Source organism: Carassius gibelio, chromosome B11, assembly GCF_023724105.1.
Source record: "Carassius gibelio isolate Cgi1373 ecotype wild population from Czech Republic chromosome B11, carGib1.2-hapl.c, whole genome shotgun sequence".
Lineage (NCBI taxonomy): Eukaryota > Metazoa > Chordata > Actinopteri > Cypriniformes > Cyprinidae > Carassius > Carassius gibelio.
The window spans coordinates 25,947,891-25,972,274 of record NC_068406.1 but is presented as its reverse complement, the minus strand read 5'-3'; the positions used below and the strand labels follow the sequence as shown (position 1 = coordinate 25,972,274).

At 37.3% G+C, this 24,384-nt stretch overlaps 2 protein-coding genes and 1 pseudogene across 3 annotated transcripts in view; all 3 read left to right on the top strand.

Moving 5' to 3' along the window:
- The window catches only part of LOC127967792 (microtubule-associated proteins 1A/1B light chain 3C-like), a 207,145-nt gene that overhangs the window by 175,467 nt on the left and 7,294 nt on the right, over window positions 1-24,384 (top strand). The window lies entirely within an intron of this gene.
- Window positions 1,725-2,771, top strand: LOC127967789 (trace amine-associated receptor 13c-like; annotated as a pseudogene).
- LOC127967791 (trace amine-associated receptor 13c-like) lies at window positions 18,649-19,698 on the top strand. Its single transcript, XM_052568472.1, has one exon. The coding sequence runs from the start codon at window positions 18,694-18,696 to the stop codon at window positions 19,696-19,698; it is 1,005 nt and encodes a 334-aa protein (XP_052424432.1). The 5' UTR covers window positions 18,649-18,693.

Below are 24,384 nucleotides of genomic sequence, written 5' to 3'. Positions count from 1 at the left end.
AAAAAAATACATTCAGTTTTTTTTTTAACTTTAAACAAACTGATGAGGGAAACTCTCTTCAATCTTCAGGGTCCTGGACAGGACCTCGACTTCTTTGGCACATCGACTGTCTGGAGTTGTTGGCAGTGCATCTAGCTTTATGGTGGTTTCGGCCGCTGTTGCTAGACAAGCACGTGTTGGTCCGCACAGACAACGCTGCGGCTGTTTCGTACATCAACCAACAGGCTGGTCTACGATCACGTTGCATGTCTCTACTCGCCCGCCATCTCCTCCTCTGGAGTCAGACGCTGCACAAGTCGCTGAGTGTTATCTACATCCCGGGGGAGTTCAGCCGTGTAGCCCATGCACTCTCAAGACTCCATCCCCAGACAGTCCAGCTGATCTGGAGTCGATTTGGGGAAGCCCAGGTAGACCTATTTGACAAGTCCTCCCACTGCAGCTGTACTGTTCCCTGTCCCAGGCCCCCTTGGGCACGGAGGCACTGGCACATAGCTGGCCTCGGGCTCTATGCAAGTATGCATTTCCCCCAGTGAGCCTTGCTCACACAGACACTTTGCAAGGTCAGGGAGGACGAGGAACTGGTCCTGTTGGTTGCGCCTTACTGGCTCACCCGGACCTGGTTTTCGGAACTCATGCTCCTCATGACAGCCCCTCAATATTAGATAGAATGGCAAGCACTTAAAGGGATAGTCCACCCAAAAATCTAAATTATTTCATGAATTATGTTAGATTTTTGGGTGAACTATCCCTTTAATAATCATCAACTCCACCAGGGGTGAGGAGTGTTTGGAGACCACAACAGCATCCCAGCACCACACATCACTGATGTAAACACAAAGCCTGCCACCATGTGATTTACCTCCCGCAATGAGAGCTATGTCCACTCGATAGCAGGTCAACTGATTGCACTCTATATTGCCGTCTGGAACGCTGTTGCCATGTTTCCATGAACACAAAAAACGCATAAAACAGATAAGAGTAATATATCTTTGGAATCTGTAAAGCCTATGCATTTATTTGTGTGCACTCACTCACTAGAAAAAACAAAACATTGTGCAAACAGGATGCACTTTCTGCCAACTCGGCCTCTGTGAACTTGAGTTGTTTTACATACATAAAAAACTAAACAAAAAAAGCAATACAGAGAGAGAGACGGACTGAAATGTCTACTTCAAATCTGAAAAAAATATATAGACATATATACTGTAAATTGTCAGATTATGTAATCCACATGAAATTTGCATGCAGACGCATCCACTACTGTGAGGATGACAAGGCAGTGTCACTCTTAATCTGAATCCACAAGTTTATCAATAGATTATTAAAATGTAAATGCACTTTAATCTTACTGTTTTTCCATGACACATTCATCATTACTTCTGCTGGTGTGCTGTGGCAAGCTTTATTCGTGCCCTTGAGCGATTAATAGGCAACTGTAGCCTCATTAGCATTTTAGATTTAAATATTGTATTAATATACATGTGATTAGTTGACGTATGCTTAAAATCAATGACTACTAGTGAACCAGATTTTTTTTTGTCAAGGACAACCCTAATGAAAATGTTAACAAATATTTTTGGTTCATTATGAAACTCTGGTGGAAGAGAATAGACTATTGAAGGCTACCATAGTGTAGATAAAAAAATGTGTAGAAAAAAAAATTATTATGCAGCATCAGAGTGGGCGGTAGATGGGTTGGTCAGTCTAATCCAGACACTGTATAAATGAAAGGACCATAAGGAGAACAGAACAAACTCCTAATAGGAGGAGACTCACACATGGCCTATGAGACAGAGGATCATGAGATTCAATACTGCTTTCCTGCCATCAACTCATCATGTATCAAGGGAAAACGCTCCAGTCATGAATACAACATAATTTATGTGTTTGTATCAGTGCTGTCAGCATGGACTGTGTTTCTGAACCTGCTGGTGATCATCTCCATCTCTCACTTCAAGAAGCTTCACAGTCCAACCAACCTGCTCATTCTCTCTCTGGGTGTGGCTGACCTGCTTATTGGACTTGTGATGCCCATAGAGGCCATAAAGCTGATTGAGATGTGTTGGTACTTTGGAGACACTTTCTGTAAACTCTATTCAATATTAATTTGGATGCTTCTCTCAGCATCTCTTAGTAATTTAGTTTTAATTGCTGTTGATCGTTATGTGGCTGTTTGTCACCCTTTACTGTACCCACAGAAAATAACCATGACTAAAACATTAATAAGCATCTGTTTGAGCTGGGTTTGCGCCTCAACTTATAACACTGCTTTCGTAATTAATAACATTTCACTCAAAACAAACATGTGTTATGGAGAGTGTTCTGTTCTGGTGGGTTTTGCCTGGATAGCCACTGATCTGTTCATGTCTTTTATTTTTCCTTGTATTCTGATCATAAATTTATATTTAAGGATTTTCTATGTTGTACATCAGCAAGTGAAAGTTATAAACACCATGATGAAGGGTGGCAAATGCATAAATGAAGGTTCAGTGAGAAGGAAATCTGAGAGCAAAGCTGCTCTGACATTAGGAATCATTGTCACAGTTTATCTGCTTTGTTGGATTCCGTACTATATCTGTTCCATAACAGCAGCTTCTTCCACAACCATAAATGTTTTGACATGGTTCATGTATATGAACTCAGGTCTGAATCCTATGGTCTATGCATTATTTTATCCCTGGTTTAAAAAGACTGTTAAACTTATCTTAACTCTGAAAATATTTCAGCCAGCATCCTCTTTGGTCAATATTTTTTCAGAACATCAATTGTAATTAAACTGATAAAGTCATCATTCTGAGAATAAAAGTTATAATTAACAACACATGTGTTTTAACATTATGTAGTTTGTTTCATTGAGTATCATTCCTTTATAATTATACTCTTTTCAAATACCATTTTTGTCAGTATTGAACAATTAAGCAAACTATTTTTCACACAGTAAGTTTAAGTGACAAAATGTTCAGTTGTGTTGCATTAGCTCATATGGAAAATAGAACAATAACACAAATCTTTTATCAGTCATGCTGAAGCTGTGTTGATCAAAAACACAATGACAAAAAGAGGACAGTCATATAGAACTATATTTAAGTGTCAAGTATATTATCATGTTGGTTCATCACAAAGTGAAAAATTAAAAAGGCTTACAGCACACCACAGATTAAAACATCTGAAACAAAGTAATTTTAAGTTTAAGTAATATTTATTTTTCCATATAAACTAATGTGAATAAATTAATACCATACTGTAACTGCTCAACATTACCTAATTACATTTTTAAAATGCAAACAAAGGCTAACTGAAAGCTCACAGAATTTTCTTTTTATTTATTATGTATTTTTTTGTTTGGCACTTTTGGATTATTTTAGTGGATTGATTAATTTATTCATTAAATTATTAAATAATTCTTAAATCACTGACTTTTCAGTAGAAAGCAGCAGCTGTTGCATCAGACTGCTGTGTGTGTTTTTCTGTGTTTGTTTTGATCCTTTAATTAATGATTGATGCACTTGAGGATCATCTCCGCATTTAGCACAGGTGTTAACAGCATCCTCAGGTGCACATTTCATAAATGACAAGCCATGATGTCCATAACAGGGCTTCAGAGTTTACTGTTATCCATTTCATGATAAAAAAAAAAAAAAAGCACTTTGTGTGTCTGCGTGTCTGTGAATACATACATGCTACAATATACATACATAGCTTCTGATTTTAAGCATGATCAGCCATTCTCCATTAACATGTACAATAGGACAAATATCAACCACTATCGATTAACAGCTTGTCAGTTGATACTTATCTGATTTGGTTTATTGGTATTGTATTTATGGCCACTGATGCACCAACAACAGCCATGACTTCACATGAGTGTATGTCAGTGACTGTGGCACAGTTAAATCACTTTCATTCACTGCACAGTCAGTGGCAACTGGCTGCAGTAAATCTGTAATACAGCAGTACAGAGGCCTGCTTCATGAAGCAAGCTGAAGAACATATAGAGTTATGTTAGAATGGGATCGATTTAAGATACTAATCCAATTTTTTCAAAGCTTAAAAGTATTCTCCATTCACTGGCATACTATGGACAAGCATGAGCAGGATTTTTTTTTTTCTCTCAAAATGTTTATTTAATGTTCTGTAGAATAAAAAGGTCATATGGCTTTAGAAAAACACAAGGGTGGGTAAACATTGACGTAATTTTGGAGAGAATAATGCTTTTATTCTGAGTTGTTGAATTATTATTGCTCACATTATCCATTAGGTAGACATCATTAACTTTTTGTGTTTTATAACAGTGATACACCCAGTCAATGATTGGTCAGAGTTGTAGGATTAGTTATTATGGCCATGAATAACAATTTAACCTACAGTACACTGAAAAAAATGATTCATTGAATTTACAAAAAAAAAAAAAATAATAATAATAATAATAACAAGCAGCAATTACGGGGCCAAGCACTCCAACTGCAAATTTATGAGGTAAGCATGGCATGGAGGACCACATCAAATGCAACAGTGAGCAGTTACAGCAATTTTAGGATGATTGTAATTAAAATGGCTGAAAAATCATAAATACAACCACTAGTAATAAGACTAAATGGCCTATCACTCTTGACCAACAGGTGGCGCTGTAATTAAATCATATTGGTGTGTTCTGTCAGTGATGACAATAACACACAAAAAGATTAGTGTCAATATGCTAAAGCATTGCAGAGATACAGCCTGAAGTGTCATTTTGGCATTGTGCCTCAAATTCGTTGCGGTGGTATACGAGAACGGTTTTATCTATCAACACAAAATCCATAACATTTTGTCAGCACAGTCTAAAGATGATCTGATTCAATTTTGGTGAATATCGGACTAACAGTTGATGAGGAGTTCGCAAAAGTAGGTTTTCAACATAAATCAAAATGGCGTACCGGAAGTTCAGCAAACACTGGCATATTTGGTATCTATGTTATCGGCATAAGCCAGGGAATATTTTGAGACCATTTTCATTCAAATAGGCTAATGCAATAAAAAGTTATTAGCATTTTTAAAAGTGTAATTATTCATGGTTAATGAATGGTTTATTACTCTTGACCAATAGGTGGCGCTGTTACCAAATTTATGTGGCATGGTCAGTGTGAGGTGGTGATGACACATACAAAGTTTGGTGCAAGTATGTCAAAGCATTGTAGAGATACACCCTCAAATGCATTTTGGCACCCTTCCAGCAAATTCGTTGATGCACTAAATGAGAACCGTTTCGTATATCGACACGAAATCCATAACTTTTTGCCAGCAAGGTCTGAAGATGATTCACGTCAAATTTGGTGAAAATCGGACTAACGGTCTAGGAGGACTTCGAAAAAGTAGGTTCTCAACATTAATAAAAATGGCGGACAGGAAGTATAGCCAATTTTCGCATAATTGGTATCAACGCTCTCGGATCGACCCACGGAATGTAGTGAGACCATTTTAATTGTAATAGTCTAATTTATTCAAAAGTTATTAGCATTTATGTGATATTTCATTATAACTATTGGCCACAAGGTGGCGCTGCCACCAAACTTTTTGAGTACCTTCAGGGCATGGAGCCGAATATGTTTGTAATTATTTGCGAAACGATACAATGCTGCGTTCAAAAAATACAGCATTTTGAAACATAATTCAAAATGGCCGACGCCTAAAATGGCCGACACGGGAAAATTGGATATCATTCGACTCGACATGACGCACTGAATCTACAGAGACCAGTTTTGTGATTTTTGGCCAAACCATTCAGAAGTTATAAGCCAAAATATGCATTTTTCATATCTCCTGACCACTAGGTGGCGCTGTGTCGAAACACTGCAGGTAGGCTCAGGTCATGCTGATTATAACACACACCAAGTTTGGTCTCAATACGCCAGACTGTTGCCGAGATATAGCCTCACGTGTATTTGTGCGTGCTTTTCGTCATATTTTTTCACGTGTCATTCGAGAACGGTTGAATGAATCAACTTGAATTCCATTACTTTTTGCCAGCATGGTCTGAAGATGATCTGAGCCTATTTTCGTGAAAATCGGACAAACTGTCTAGGACGAGTTCGAAAAAGTACGTTTTTCAAAAAGTTGAAAATAGCGGAAAAACTAAACTTTGCGATTTTTGAATATTGGGGTTCATTCGACTTGGCATGAGCCAAGGATTCAGAGGAAAAAAGAATTTCCATTTTCTGGCTTACAGTTCAAAAGTTATTAGCATACAAACATTGAAAGTTTGGACAAGTGGTGGCGCTAGAGAGTAGGTGTTAGAGACTTCAAATTTGCTATAGTTAATGTTGGGACGGTCCTCTATCAGTGTGCCAAATTTTACAACTTTCCCGCAATCGGTTCTATGGGCTGCTATAGACTTGCGGCGGAAGAAGAATAATAATAATGCGAACGATTACAATAGGTGCCTACGCACCTTCGGTGCTTGGCCCCTAATTATGGTAAGTGGTTGTAATCAATTTCTTTTTAGCTACATTTAAATATACAACTTTAGCTGAAAGTTAATCAACTAAATTTGTTTATTTAAATATAGCTAAAATAAATTGATTGCAACCACTTACCATTTTTTTTTTTTTTTTTGTAAATTCAAGACTTCCATTTATCTTTGGAACACAGTTTAAGATATTTTAGATTTAGTCCGAGAGCTCTCAGTCCCAGCTCTCAGTCTCAGTCACAGTTGAAACTGAGTGTACGGTATACTGTCCATGTCCAGAAAGGTAAGAAAACATCATCAAAGTAGTCCATGTGACATCAGAGGGTCAGTTAGAATATTTTGAAGCAGCGAAAATACATTTTGGTCCAAAAATATCAGCATTGTCTTCTCTTCCGTGTTGTGAGAGAGAGTTCAAAACAAAGCAGTGTGTGATATCCGGTTCGCGAATGAATCATTTGATGTAACCGTATCTTTTTGAACCAGTTCACCAAATTGAATTGAATCGTTTTAAACAGTTCACGTCTTCAATACGCATTAATCTACAAATGACTTAAGCTGTTAACTTTTTTATTGTGGCTGACACTGCCTCTGAGTTCACCCAAATAGCAAAATTATGTCATTAATAACTTACCCTCATGTTGTCAAAAAATCGCTAATATTTGCTAACGTCATATCATTACAGACTGCGTGATAGTGCCACAGCATATGTCTGATCAGGGCGATAACTGCCATAGACATTGATGGGGGCTAATCCCTCCAATAATTATAAATCGCTAAACCATTTTCTCAAATATTGCCTATTCGAGAGAGAGAGAGAGAGAGAGAGAGAGAGAAAGGAATGGAAGTTGCGTGTATTCGCGTCTGTGCATTTATCTTTTTAGAGTGAGTTTACTTAAAAACAGTGATTGTATCCTCTCATCGCTGGAAAATATAATGTAGCGATTCTGTATATAAACTGTATTTAATAAAAGTCGTGGGGCAGTGTTGACAAGTTTATTTTCTCCTGAATGTGTGAGCTGCGTGATTTCCGATATGTGTGTGTGTCAGTAAGCAGCTCATTAATACAGAACGATAATGCACACTAGGATATGTGTGTATTGTAAGAGCTAGACGACGAATGATGGCATGTGACGTCATGGTAGTGGTTTCCCAATCCTAAGGGGAATATTTTCTCCCTACCCCTTTTCACTCTGTTTCAAGGGACAAGGGGAAGGGGTAGGCGGAGGGGTTGGGGAAGGGGAAGGGGTATAAAATAGAATTGGGATTGGGCCTTAGTCTAACGTAGCTCTGTGCATCCATCAACACTCTTCTGCTGCAGAATCACTAAACAGTGCTGTTATTACCTCGCCAGTGAGAAATGTCATGTGTAGCTATTCAGATGCTACACTACACAGGCTAACTCACAAAATCACCAGGTCAATGCTGACAACACATTTTTGTGCAAAGTACATGACCATTATTACAGTTAAGTATGCAAAGTGATATGGAAATGTAATGCGGTCAATAGACCTGCCTGGAACTACGTTCGCCGTGTGTTTCCCAAAAAATAATTGCACACCTCAGAAAGCTTGTAGGCCAATCAGATTCAAGCATTCAACGGCCCGGTATATATAACATAACTATACTGTATATAACACTCATATCATTGCTATCCTGAGGCTGGTTTACACAAGATAATACCCTACCATTGTAATTTAGTGTTATAATGTATACTAAATAATAATTAATATTCATACATTTATTTGTAAAAAAGAAAAAAAAAAGTTTATTAAAAAAAGCTTATTAGCATGCATATAACTGGAATATTAGCCATTTATTAGTACTAATTAAGCACGTATTAATGTCTTATTCTGCGTGACCTTATTCTTCATCTCTAATCCTACCCAACATCTAAACTTAACAACTACCTTACTAACTATTAATAAGCAGCAAATTAGGAGTTTATTGAAGGGAAAGTCGTTATAGTGAAAAAAAAACAAGTGTTCCCTATTCAATAAATAATATAATATAATAATATAATTCCCTTTATAATAAATAATTAAATGTCATTATGCTGCATCAGAGTGGGCGGTAGATGGGTTGGTCAGTCTGATCCAGACACTGTATAAATGAAAGGAGAGTAAGGAGAGCAGAACAAGCTCCTAACAGGAGAAGACTCACTCATGGCCTACGAGACAGAGCATCATGAGATTCAATACTGCTTTCCTGCCATCAACTCATCATGTATCAGGGGAATACACTCCAGGCATGAATCCAATTTCATGTATATGCTTTTTTCATTGCTGTCAGCATGGACTGTGTTTCTGAACCTGCTGGTGATCATCTCCATCTCTCACTTCAAGAAGCTTCACACTCCAACCAACCTGATCATTCTCTCTCTGGCTGTTGCCGACATGCTTGTTGGATTTGTGATGCTCATAGAGGCCTCAAGGCTGATTGAGATGTGCTGGTACTTTGGGGACACTTTCTGTGGACTGTTTTTGGCAATAACAGGGCTGCTTATTTCAGCATCTCTTTATAATTTGATTTTAATTGCTGTTGATCGTTATGTGGCCGTGTGTCACCCTTTACTGTACCAACAAAAAATAACTACAACTAAAACTTTGATTATCATATGTATCTGCTGGATGTGGTCTTCAGCATACAATATTTCCATCATAACAGATAACGGATATTTTGATCCATCAAGCAGAACACATGGGTGTTATGGAGAGTGTCCCTTTATGACTAACTCTGCCTGGAGTATGGCTGATCTGTTCTTGTCTTTCCTGTTTCCTTGTACTATGATTATAATTTTATATCTGAAGATATTTTATGTTGTACATCAGCAAGTGAAAGTTATAAACTCTTTGATGAAGAGTGGTAAATGTATAAAGGAGGGTTCAGCAAGGAGGAAATCTGAGAGTAAAGCTGCCCTGACATTAGGAATCATTGTGAGTGTTTATCTGCTTTGCTATATTCCGTACTACATCTTATCTCTAACAGTGAATACAGTAATTTCTTTCAAAATAGTAAGATTTCTATTATGGATTTTGTATATTAATTCAGGCCTGAATCCTTTGGTCTATGCTTTATTTTACCGTTGGTTTAAAGTGTCAGTTAAACACATCTTAACTCTTAAAATATTTCAGACAGCATCTTCTCTCATTGACATTTTTACAGATTATAATCAGAGTTTTTAATAGATCATAATTTTTGTGGGCTTTTATACCCAACACATATACTTCTTCTTCTTTACTGATAAAGCACAAGCTAATGTTTAAATCACAAGTCCTAGTCCTGTGTTTTGTTGTTGTTGTTCTTGTCAAGGCTTCGATGTTTATACAGTAGACATAATTAATATCAATATTCTAGCAATATTTTGAATTTATGGCTCAAATCAATTTTTTATTGTGCTGTAGTGTTTGAATACTGAATTAAATCAATAATATACAAACTTTTCTAAATATTTTCAATATCTGAGGAACTCATACAGTATATCAATGGTATGGATATAGCAACAAATAAAAACAAGTGGCAACACTTTAGTATAGGGACCAGTTCTCCCTATTAATTGAAGTAGTTGCTTATTAGCATGTCTATTTTTAACATATTAACAAAAAAAATACTAAAAATATTTTAAAAAATTATAATAATTACTTAAGGAGCCACTGGCTCCCATAAGAAGTATAATTAGGCACCAAATATTTTTTAAATGCCACAGAATAAACTTTTAAAATAAAGAATGTTTTATTTATATATTTTTTTTAAACACTTTAACATTTCTGTTGTAATGTTTTGTGTTTTTGTCTCCCCTCCTTTTACACCATCGGCATTTAAATCACTCTTGTAGATGAGATCTAAGGTTCACTTAAAGTGTCACGATCGCTGCCAGAAGGAAAACAGAGCTATGGAATACACTAAATAGTCTTTATTAGATCCAAGACACAGGGGTAAATCAAACTCAGGAAAGAAGAATGGCACGAATGGAAGATAGTAGACCCGAAAAACATAGTCTGAACAGACTCAAACTAAAGTACACAACTTATTTGGGAACAACAAAAACATGCCTGTAATAAAATTAAACAATTAACATGAGAAAACTAGGTCAGAGCAGGCACATGGAGAAGTAAAAACACACAGAAACATTCCAGGGTCGTGACATATCGCCCCCCTCCCGGAAGGCGCATCACTAGCACTGACGTCACTAGCAGCTCTGGCTCTGCAGTGATCGTCAGCACTGTTGCACCATGCACCGATGGCTCGTTGGTCACTTGCCGGACTCGTGCTCTCCGTCAGTGGAGGCCATGGGCATGCATTCCACACACTGGGGAGATGGTGGGCTTGAAACTGGGTCAGGAGTGGAACTGGCAAGATTCTCCTGAGATTCACTTCACAAAGGCAGCGTAATTCGCACAAGGACCATCTTGGGATGACAGTGCTCTGCACGAGATGTTTAAACTGGCAGCTGGTTAGAGCAGCGAGGACCAGGAACAGTCTGATATGGCCCTTGAATTATATATTTCCCTGCTCCAGCAGGAGGAGGGGGTATTCCAGAGACTCAGTAATACACTTTAATACACCCTACAGCATCCTACAGCATACTCCCACAATATGGTATGGCACACACTGCACTTTAATGTTTACAGTTCAACACTGGACTATACATATACACTGCATTTAATACAATAACCTACCCGTCACCACTGGATACCATCCGATGCACATCAATAACATTTTCTGTATCCAGTTCACGTACACTTTGTTGCACCTTAGCATATTTGTATCCGTATGTTTACATAATGTAGAACGTGTACATTCTGTGTATACTGTACATTGTATAGTACATATAGTACATTGTACAGTGTGGTGTATAGTGTACATTCCGTGTATAGTGTTTAATCTGTAGTGCTAACTGTATGTATGTACATATTGCGTATAATGTGTAGTGTTAACTGTAAGTATGTCTAATAGTACACTGTGTGTACTGACTATATGTATGTGCATATTGCACACTTTCACCTGTTGAAGCCTGTTTGGTTATATGTTAATTGTTTCTGTAATTTCTGGAGCAAGCTCCCAAGAATTTCACTCATCAAGGCACATGTGCTGTGGTGATGTGACAATAAAAGTGACTTGACTTATTCCGGATCGGAGAGGGGATCCATAGAAACAAACAATGGAAACAAAAAGCACAGTGTGAAAAAAGAAAATAAAAAAAAAATGGAAAAAAAATGGAGGGAACACATGGATTCAACTGTTTCGGGCTGGTTTTCTCTCACGATCGCTGCTGAAAGGAACACAGAGCCGTGGAATTAAAAAAAAATTGTCTTTATTAGATCCAAGACACAAGGGTAAATCCAACTCAGTAATTAGCAATGAGCAGTGGTGGACAGTAACGGAGTAGCTTTACTTCGTTACTGTACTTAAGTACATTTTTCAAGTATCTGTACTTTACTGGAGTAGTTTTATTTTGAGCAACTTTTACTTTTACTTCACTACATTCCAAAGCATAAAATCGTACTTTTTACTTCACTACATTTCATAAAACATATCGTTACTCCCTATAATATATCACGTGCTCCGACACGCAGAAGCGGTGTCTGATTCATCATGAACGAACTGAGTCTTTTCAAAATAAACTTTTAAATCGGATCGCGAATCGCACCAAACGATTCGTTTACGAATTAGAATGATCGGATAGCAGCTGTTCTGGAGTCGACCACTCACTGATTCAAATGAACCGTTTAGTGCGAGTCTCCAGAAGTAAGAACCGGGTGATCTTGTGAGCGCGCGTGCGTCTGATGTTGCTAAAAGTAAGTTATGTCGAAATTTTGGATTAATTATTGTAACTGAAAATCATATTTAGGTCAAAACTGTCAGTTGTTTGGGAACTAAATCCGTTGTAAAGAGTGATCTGTTTAAGCCCACTGAAATGCTCGAGTGCAGACGATGCAGACACATCAATTGTACGTAAAAAAAACAACAACAACAAAAAACCCCCCCATAAAATAACACAGATTAAATACAATAACTCATGCACGTTCAAATTCACCGCTGCCGTAATGTTAACAGTTTTATTATATACATATGTATATTGTTTGGATTAACTAGACGAGTAGACAGACATGAATGTTCATCGTACTGAAAATAAGTAAATATTGTTAGCTGATGCTAACTGTCTAGCTAACAAGCTTGTTAGTGCTAAGTTGATGTAATTTTTATAATGTCCAAATATTTTTATTCAGCCACACACACACACACACACACACACACACACACACACACATATATATATATATATATATATATATATATATATATATATATATATATTACATCTGGTTAGAAAAGAAAGGATGTGATGTTCAGAACATGGTAACTACAGTAATTATCAGTGGGAAGAGATGCACCCCGTTTGGCTAAGGGTGTTTTTAAACCACAGACAAGATTTGAGAAGGAAAAAATCATTATGAAATTTGTTTTATTATTTTTTTCCTTAAAATGTTCTTCCTAACTTCAGGCCTTATTATCATGTCATATATACAGTAGAGACCAAAAGTTTGGACACACTTTCTCATTCAAAGAGTTTTCTTTATTTTCATAACTATGAAAATTGTAGATTCACACTGAAGGCATCAAAACTATGAATTAACACATGTGGAATTATATATGGAATTATATACATAACAAAAAAGTGTGAAGCTGAAAATATGTCATATTGTAGGTTCTTCAAAGTAGCCACCTTTTGCTTTGATTACTGCTTTGCACACTCTTGTCATTCTCTTAATGAGCTTCAAGAGGTAGTCACCTGAAATGGTCTTCCAACAGTCTTGAAGGAGTTCCCCGAGAGATGCTTAGCATTTGTTGGTCCTTTTACCTTCTGTCTGCCGTCCAGCTCACCCCTAAACCATCTCGATTGGGTTCAGGTCCGGTGACTGTGGAGGCCAGGTCATCTGGCGCAGCACCCCATCACTCTCCTTCTTGGTCAAATAGCCCTTGATGCCTTCAGTGTGACTCTACAATTTTCATAGTCATGAAAATAAAGGAAACTCTTTGAATGAGAAGGTGTGTCCAAACTTTTAGTCTGTACTGTAACTTTGATGTTCTGTAAAACAACTAACTTTAAAATACTTTGTTCTTACTGGTGAAAATCAGATGGTCATCTCTGTTTACTCTCAGGTACATCACAGTGTAAGCTTCACAGTGAACATTACTCTAATCAGTGTAGTCCATATCAACAACAAAAATATCTTGACTCCATATAGTGGTTATTTTGGAAAAAATCCAAGGTATTTTGAGCAGTAGGATTATAAAAAAATGTGCTAATATAAAATTAAATTAAGTAGCCTATATAAAATTGCAAACATCTATCTTGCAGTACTTTTTTTACTTAAGTATATAAAAAATTGAGTACTTTTGTACTTTTACTTGAGTAAAATTGAAAAAGGAGTACTTTTACTTTTACTGGAGTAATATTTTATTATATGTATCTGTACTTTTACTCAAGTACTTGATTTGTGTACTTCGTCCACCACTGGCAATGAGACATAAACACAGCATAGTAGATCTGACAAACATAGACTAAAATGACTAAAGCTAAAGTACAGAAATTAATTTGGAAACAAGGAGACATACCTGAAATCAGATTGAACAATTAACATAGGAAAACTAGGTCAGAGCAGGCACATGGACGGGGGGAAAATACACAGAAAGAGTCCAGGGGCATGACATGAAGTGGGAGCTAAATGTCATTTCCATCTTGAGAACTATATACAGCCACAAATAATTGTTTATTACAATTCTACCAATATCATGGACCATAATTATGTCAGCATCACATGGCCGTTGAGTTTAGTTTGGGCTTCTCCTCAGTGCATCTTTTAAATGTTTTCAAATAGTCTTGCACACATCCAGTCTGATTTTCTTTATTATTAACGTGCAATTATTTACCTCACTTTCTTTCATCTTCTCTTCACTTGATAGTGCTGCTTATTAATTTAAAAACATTAACACTGCCACAAGCAATCTTTATCAAAGGTATTGTTACCAAGCATTGCTGTCTGCACCCATGACATGGGGCCCTATGCAACCACATGTCATTAATTACTGTAGGTAAATCCAGCTCTGATGTTACATTCCCAAATATATGTTAAACTCACAACACATGTAGACATTGAGTTTGCTGCATTCTTTGGAACCAAATTGCTGAAAACACCACATATTCAGCTTCTTGCGTAAACAAAATCCTGTGCTTCACTTTGGAACTCACAGCACGACAGAATTATATATATATATATATATATATATATATATATATATATATATATATATATATATATTAATGGTGGGCAGTTAACGTGCTGTGTTAACGTGAAACTCCCATCGGGCGATACAAAAAAAATATCGCCGTTAATCTATTCTTGGTTAACGGTTGAGAGCTGGGTTGAGAGCTGGGTCTATACTACGCGAGATATGATGACTTTCACCATGATATTTTAGTGCAGTTGTATACCTAGCCGAATCTATAGGGGGCGAGAATGAGTCTTTAAACCTGTGTGTATGCCTAGTGTGAAATTACCACATCAAACATGACATGCTAACAGGGATGCAGCTGAAGTCGCTGGGTTTGCTTCAGGGTATTATTTTATTTTTTTTTAAACAAGCTTCCCAATGGAAACCTCCACAAGACGCACGCCTGTTTCACACGTAATCCGTCTGCAGTGCGTATACAGTCCGTGTGAGTTACATATGTGGTGCTGAAGCAGCACGGACTCATACTCATTGTGCTTTCACACAGGACACGTTTGCAGTCCGCTACTCGGTACGTAAACGATCACTGCCCTGCTGCAGACGCAAAGCTCTTGGAAAGCACTGATGGATCGCAACCGTGTGAACGCTGGAATCTGTTAACATGGGTGAATAAAAAAAAAAAAAAACGAAACGCATACGCATACGCATGGAACTACAGACGGAGTAGCCTATGTGTGAAGCAAGCTAGTTAGAGGTCTTTACACATACACACACACATACATATACAATTGCATAATAAATGAATAGAAAATAGAATACAAAAAAGATTAGAAAGGTAGTTAGATTTTTTTATAGAATAGAATTAGAATAGTGAGTGTTAAAGTTAGAGGGTCAAATAAAGATGGAAGAGATGTGTTTTAAGCAAATTCTTGAAGATGGCTAAGGACTGAGTTGCTCGGATTGAGTTGGGGAGTTCATTCCACCAGAAGGGAAAATTTAATTTAAAAGTCCGTAAAAGTGACTTTTTGCTTCTTTGGGATGGCACAATCAAGCAACGTTCACTTGCAAAACGCAAGCTTCTAGATGGCACATAAGTCTGAAGTAACGAATTAAGGTAAATGGGTGCAGAGCCAGTGGTAGTTTTGTAGGCAAACATCAATGCCTTGAATTTTATGCGAGCAGCTATTGGATGCCAGTGCAAATTGATAAACAGAGGTTTGACGTGTATTCTTTTTGGCTCATTAAAAATGTATCTTGCTGCCGCGTTCTGAATTACTTTTAAAGGTTTGATAGAATTGGCTGGAAGACCTGCCAGGAGGGCATTGCAATAGTCCAGCCTGGACAGAACAAGAGCTTGAACAAGGAGTTGTGCAGCATGTTCCGAAAGAAAGGGCTTGATCTTCTTGATGTTGAATAAAGCAAATCTGCAGGATCAGACAGTTTTAGCAATGTGGTCTGAGAAAGTCAGCTGATCATCAATCATAACTCCAAGGCTTCTAGCTGTTTTTGAAGGAGTTATGGTTGATGTGCCTAACTTGATGGTGAAATTGTGATGGAACGATGGGTTTGCTGGAATCACAAGCAGTTCTGTCTTGGCAAGGTTGAGTTGAAGGTGATGGTCCATCATCCAGGAAGAAATGTCAGATAGACAAGCTGAGATGTGAATAGCTACCGTCGGATCATCAGGATGGAATGAGAGGTAGAGTTGAGTGTCATCAGCATAGCAGTGGTATGAAAAGCCATGTTTCTGAATGACAGAACCTAATGATGCCATGTAGACAGAGAAGAGAAGTGGTCCAAGAACTGAGCCCTGAGGCACCCCAGTAGTTAGATGTTGAGACTTGGACACCTCACCTCTCCAAGATACTTTGTAGGACCTATCTGATAGGTAAGACTCAAACCATTGAAGTGTTGTTCCTGAGATGCCTTTCACTAGTAGCGTTGATAGGAGGATCTGGTGGTTAACCGTGTCAAAAGCAGCGGACAGATCAAGCAGGATAAGTACTGAAGATTTGGATTCTGCTCTTGCCAGTCTTAGAGCTTCAACAACTGAGAGCAAGGACGTCACAGTTGAATGTCCACTTCTGAAGCCAGATTGGTTGCTGTCAAGGAGATTGTTGTGTGTGAGAAATGTAGAGACTTGTTTGAACACAGCTCGTTCAAGTGTTTTTGCAATAAAAGGAAGAAGGGAAACTGGTCTGTAGTTCTGTAAAAGAGATGGGTTGAGGTTGGGTTTCTTAAGTAGTGGAGTTATATGTGCCTGTCTAAATGATGAGGGAAATGCACTCAATACTTGGTTGGGAATCCTTTTGCAGAAGTGACTGCTTCAAACGGCGTGGCATGGAGGCAATCAGCCTGGGGCACTGCTGAGGTGTTATGGAGGCCCAGGATGCTTCGATAGTGGCCTTAAGCTCATCCAGAGTGTTGGGTCTTGCGTCTCTCAACTTTCTCTTCACAATATCCCACAGATTCTCTATGGGGTTCAGGTCAGGAGAGTTGGCAGGCCAATTGAGCACAGTAATACCATGGTCAGTAAACCATTTACCAGTGGTTTTGGCACTGTGCGCAGGTGGCAGGACGTGCTGAAAAAACAAAATCTTCTTCTCCTTAAAGCTTTTCAGCAGATGGAAGCAAGAAGTGCTCCAAAATCTCCTGATAGCTAGCTGCATTGACCCTGCCCTTGATAAAACACAGTGGACCAACACCAGCAGCTGACATGGCACCCCAGACCATCACTGACTGTGGGTACTTGACACTGGACTTCAGGCATTTTGGCATTTACTTCTCCCCAGTCTTCCTCCAGACTCTGGCACCTTGATTTCCGAATGACATGCAAAATTTGCTTTCATCCGAAAAAAGTACTTTGGACCACTGAGCAACAGTCCAGTGCTGCTTCTCTGTAGCCCATTTCCTGTACACGCCTGTGCACGGTGGCTCTGGATGTTTGTACTCCAGACTCAGTCCACTGCTTCCGCAGGTCCCCCAAGGTCTGGAATCGGTCCTTCTCCACAATCTTCCTCAGGGTCCGGTCACCTCTTCTCATTGTGCAGCGTTTTTTGCCACACTTTTTCCTTCCCACAGACTTCCCACTGAGGTGCCTTGATTCAGCACTCTGGGAACAGCCTATTCGTTCAGAAATGTCTTTCTGTGTCTTACCCTTTCGCTTGAGGGTGTCAATGATGGCCTTCTGGACAGTAGTCAGGTCGGCAGTCTTACCCATGATTGCGGTTTTGAGTAATGAACCAGGCTGGGAGTTTTTAAAAGCCTCAGGAATCTTTTGCAGGTGTTTAGAGTTAATTAGTTGATTCAGATGATTAGGTTAATAGCTCGTTTAGAGAACCTTTTCATGATATGCTAATTTTTTTAGATAGGAATTTTGGGTTTTCATGAGCTGTATGCCAAAATCATCAGTATTAAAACCATAAAAGACCTGAAATATTTCAGTTGGTGTGCAATGAATCTAAAATATATGAAAGTTAAATTTTTATCATTACATTATGGAAAATAATGAACTTTTATCACAATATGCTAATTTTTTTAGAAGGACCTGTGTGTGTGTGTGTGTGTGTGTGTATATATATATATATATATATATATATATATATATATATATATATATATATATATATATATATATATATATATATATATATATTAATTAAATTGCAAAGCACAATGTTAGAGACCTTTTGGGCAAATATGAAAAGTTTAATAAATATTTTTGGTTCATTATGAAACTGTAATGGAACCGATTAAACTATTGAGGGCCACCCATCAAGATAATTAATAGGAAGATAATAAGTAAACAAATATAAAAGGAATACTGTATAGGTTCTAAATAAGGGGTTTAAAGATCACATCAGTCACATTAAAGTTCAAAATGTTGGAGGAAAATAATGTTATAATGCAGCATCAGTGTGGGCGGTAGATGGGTTGGTCAGTCTGATGCAGATTCTGTATAAAAGAAAGGACAGTAAGGAGAGCAGAACGAACTCGTAACGATAGGAGAATCACACATGGTCTATGAGACAGAGCATCATGAGATTCAACACTGCTTTCCTGCCATCAATTCATCATGTATCAAGGGAAAACACTCCAGACATGAATCCAATATCATGTATATGTTTTTTTCATTGCTGTCAGTGTGGACTGTGTTTCTGAACCTGCTGGTGATCATCTCCATCTCTCACTTCAAGAAACTTCACACTCCAACCAACCTGATCATTCTCTCTCTGGCTGTGGCTGACCTGCTTGTTGGACTTGTGATGCCAATAGATGCCATAAATCTGATTGAGATGTGCTGGTACTTTGGAGACACTTTCTGTGGAGTCTATTCAATATTTTTTGCGATGCTTCTCACAGCATCTCTTAGTAATTTAGTTTTAATTGCTGTTGATCGTTACGTGGCTGTTTGTCACCCTTTACAGTACCCACAGAAAATAACAATGACTAAAACAATAATAAGCATCTGTCTGAGCTGGGTTTTCTCTTCAACTTATAGCACTGCCTTTGTTATTGATAATGGTTATTTTGACATTTCACGCAAAACAAACATGTGTTATGGAGAGTGTTCTGTTATGATGGGTTTTGCTTGGAGCATCACTGATCTGATCTTGTGTTTTATTTTTCCTTGTGTCCTGGTCATATCTTTATATTTGAGGATTTTCTATGTTGTACATCAGCAAGTGAAAGTTATAAACACCCTGATGAAGGGTGGAAAATGTGTAAAAGAAGGTTCAGTGAGAAGGAAAACTGAGAGCAAAGCTGCTCTGACATTAGGAATCATTGTCACAGTTTATCTGCTTTGTTGGATTCCATACTATATCTGTTCCATATCAGGAGCTTCTTCCACAACCATAAATGTTTTATTATGGGTCTTACATATGAACTCAGGTCTGAATCCTATGGTCTATGCTTTATTTTACCCCTGGTTTAAAAAGACAGTTAAACTCATCTTAACTCTGAAAATATTTCAGCCAGCATCCTCTCTGGTCAATATTTTTTCAGAACATCAATTGTAATTAAACTGATAAAGCCATCAGCCTGAGAACTATATATATATATAATATTAAAATATAACTATAATATTAAAATGCATAGAGTTTATTTTATAACATATATATATATATATATATATATATATATATATATATATATATATATATATATATATATATATATATATATATATATATATATATATATATATATGTTAAGTTGTGATGCATTAGCTTATTAGGAAAATGTAATCATAAATACTTTTAATCTAATGGAATAAATGATAAAGACAGAAATTCTGTATTAGGCTTCACTTTTATCAGTCATGCTGAATCTGTGCTGATATATCAATAACAGACAAAAACAGGACAGTCAATTATAACTTTGTGTAAGTGTCATGTGTATTATTGTGGTGGTTCATCACAAAAAGATTAATTAAAATGGTTTACAGCACACCTCATATTAAATTATCTGAAACAAAATAACTTCAGATTCATCCAAAAAGCATTTAAAGGGTGGAGCTACACACACAGATAAATAACAATATTACATATTTTATTCTAACGTTTCAAGTAAATTGAAGTCATGTTCAATTTTTCATTTAAACTAATCTGAATAAATTAATGCTGTAAGTGTTTAACATCACCCCATGTAGGCCTTTTTTTTCTTTTTTTTTTTGATCCAAACAAAGGCTGAAATTAATCCATTTTTTCTTTTTCTAATCAAATGCTTTGACTAATTAAATAGTTTTGACCGCTAATACACTTTTCCTTTTCCTTTTATTTATCATTTAATTTTGTATGCCACTTTTGGATTATTTTAGTAGACTGGTGGTCCCACTTTACATTGTGGCTCTAATACCTGTGTGCTTACATATTAACTAGATGTGTACATATGTTACCACAGTGTAAGTGGTTGGTTTCCAGAATGTTACACTACATATTAAGCGGACAGCTGCTGAGGAGTTACACTGGTACTACAATGGTGCACCTACTCCACCAACTTGAGATCCAACTTGAGATACTTTTACATATCCCTAAACCTACCCATCTACACCCACTAGATCAAACGGTTCTAATTGCTCTTATACTCTTATTGCTCTTGTTTGTTGTTACAACGTGTATATATATATATATATATATATATATATATGTCCTGTTAGAAATTTTTAATAACACAAACCATTTGGAGGGTTGTTACATGTGTGGAGTTACAGAAATATTACATATGTAGATACTTTGTATCAATTTGTACTTACACTGTGACTACATACTACATACACTTCTAGTTATATGTAAGTACATAGGTATTATAGGGTCGCTTAATATGAAGTGAGACTGTTGCATCAGATTGTTGTGTGTGTTTGAAGAAGGTTTCTTTTGAACCTTTAATGAATGATTGATACACTTGAGGATCATCTCTGCATGCACAGGTAGCACAGGTCTTAACAGCATCCTCAGGTGCACATTTCATAAATAACAAATTACGATGTCCATAACAGGACTTCAGAGTTTACTGTAAATAACATTTCAACCCATGGACTACAGGAAATATTTGCAGTGTTTCCATTTGCATCTACAGTTTATTTACATGAGATAATCAAATTACACAACTTTTAATTAAGGAGAGAGAGAGAGAGAGAGAGAGAGAGAGAGAGATGTTTTTTTTTTGGGGGGGGGGGGGGGGTCATGATTTTTTTTTTTTACAATATTTTTTTACAACATTTATTAATATAATATAATATAATATAATATAATATAATATTATATAATATAATAATTTATTATTAACTATAACAATGGCAGTTATTAAGTACTATTGGTTGTTATTATGCCGATTGAAATTTTAAAATGTATTAGTATATGTAGAAATGAATATTAATCTAAATTAATAAATGCTGTAAAAGTTATTAACTTATGTTTACACATTGTATTTTATTGTCAAGTCAAGTCACCTTCATTTATATAGTGCTTTTAACAGCATTAAATAGGAAAATAGTCTGTCAGTAAAGCTTAAAGACAGTTCATCATTTAATTAAATTATGTCATCATCCAGCTCAGTTCAGTTTAAATAGTATCTGTGCAATCAAGTCAACGAAAATGTTGGTAATTAAGTGTCCCCAACTAAGCAAGCCAAAGGTGACGGCAGAAAGGAACCAAAACTCCATCGGTGACAGAATGGATAAAAACCCATGGGAGAAACCAGGTTCAGTCAGGGGGCCAGTTCTCCTCTTACCGGTCAAAACCAGCAGTTCAGTTCCAGTCAGATTTTGCAGAAGAATCATCTGTTTCCTGTAGTCTTGTCCTGGTGGCCATCTAGGAGACAATGTCTTGACTGTGGATCTGGATACAGACTGGATCTGGTGGCTACAAAGACCTCGGAATAAGAGAGAAACAGAAAAATATATGCCATTCTAATGATGTAGCAAGTACATTGTGTGTTATGGGAAATGTTCCCAATTCAGGATTTTCCTTACTAATCCAGCCTAAACATCTTTTAATGTATTTGAATATTAGAAATGTGTTAGTGTGTTATGTTTAAGATTCAATTCAAGTTTTCAATTCAATTCAAGTTTATTTCTATAGCGCTTTTTACAATATAAATCGTTACAAAGCAACTTTACAGAAAATTATGTTTCTACAATATTTAGTAGTAGCTTATGGTGATGACTGTCAGTTTGTGCACGTTTGACAGGACTTTTAGAAAAAAATAATACAAGACGTAGTCAGCTAGACAATGAACATTATTAATATTATTAATTAATAATTATGATATGATGCAGTCACACATGTAGCAATAATTGTTAGTTCTACCTGTAGCTTGTTTATTGACGAAGCAGGACAACCACCGAGAAGTGCATTACAATAGTCCAGTCTAGAGGTCATAAATGCATGAACTAGCTTTTCTGCATCAGAAACAGATAACATGTTTCGTAGCTTGGCAATGTTTCTAAGATGGAAGAATGCAGTTTTTGTAACATTGGAAATATGTTTTTTTTTGGTCCCATAATTAATATCTCTGTCTTATCCAAATTGAATTGGAGAAAATTAAATTCGGACAGATTAAATAGACAGATTAAATAGATGGGTCTTTAATCTAGATTTAAACTGACAGTGTGTCTGCCTCCCGAACAATGTTAGGTATGTTGTTCCAGAGTTTGGGAGCTAATTAGGAAAAGGGCTGCCACCCCACAGTTGATTTTGATATTTGCGGTATTATCAAATTGTCAGTTTCAGAGTTTTGAGAATGCAGTGGACGTGGAGGACTATAGTGCAATAATAGCTTGTTCAAATACTGAAAATTCTGAGGTGCTCAATAATTCAGGACTTTAAAAGTAATAATCAAGATTTTAAAATCTATACAATGTTTGATAGGGAGTCAATGCAGAGTTAACAGTTAACAGTAATATGGTCATACTTCCTGGTTCTAGTAACACTAAGCGTGCAGAACAACCACCCAATAAAGCATTACAATAATCTAACCTTGAGGTCATGAATGGATGAGTTAATGTTTCTGCATTTGACATTGATAGCATTGAGGGCTCGGTTTTCGGCGACAGAGAAGACCTGCTTAATGGTCTTCTTCTGGGGAGGACTAGGCGAGCCCTTTAAAACTGTCATGCCATACTGGCACCCCCAGGAGATGCTGGAGGACTACGTAAACCTGGCTCTGAGGTTGAGTGGCTCAGGAAGTTCCTTGCGAGGCGACAGGGCTCACTTCTGGCTTTAACAAAGTGGCCGAGTCCCCTGATGTTCCCTGCGAGGCAGGGCTCGCTTCAGGCTTTCACGAAGCGGCCGAACCCGCAGATGTGCCCTGTGAGGTGGTAGGGTACGCGTCTGGTTTTCACGAAGAGGCCAACCCCGTGGATGTTCCCTGCGAGAGAACATTGGGGAGATGGTGAGCTTGACACTGGGTCAGGAATGGAACTGGCGAGATTCTCCTGAGATTCACTCCACAAAGGCAGCGTAATTCGCATAAGGACTATCTTGGATTGACAGTGCTCTGCACGAGATGTATAAACTGGCAGCTAATTAGAGCAGCGAGGACCAGGAACACTCTATTTCCCTTCTCCAGCAGGAGGAGGGGGTATTCCGGATGGGAGAGGTGATCCATAGAAACATACAATGGAAACAAAAAGCACCGTGCAGAAATATAATGGAAAAATAAAAGGAATATACTGTTTTGGTCTGGTTTTCTGTCATGATCGCTGCTATAAGGAAGATAGAGCCATGGAATACATTTTTTTGTGCAATGTGATGCAAGGCGCAGCGCAAGTGTGTTTGCTAGTTTCAGTCCAGTGCTACGTTGTTTAATTAGCAAAAGCATTTGCACAAATTTTTGCGTACTGGGCTAAAAAAGAGGTGTGTTCAGGTGCATTGCTGGTGCATTGCTATTTCAAGGAGCTGGAAATAGACTCAATAGCTCAAACCTGGTCTAAAGTCTGGCGCAATGGTACACGCTGCTTATTAAACACAGGGATGCACAGCAGCACACAGACATGGCAAATATAAAAAATGTAAGGATTGCAATGCATAAGATTTTTTTTGTTGGCTAATTAAATATATATATATATATATATATAAATGCCTACATGTCATAATGCATAGTCATCGCATGTATCAGAATTAGGCTATTTGCACACACATGAGCAGCTCCATTTCATCTCGAAGACAAGTTCTGTATTCGCACTTGCCAAATTCCGCCGTGTA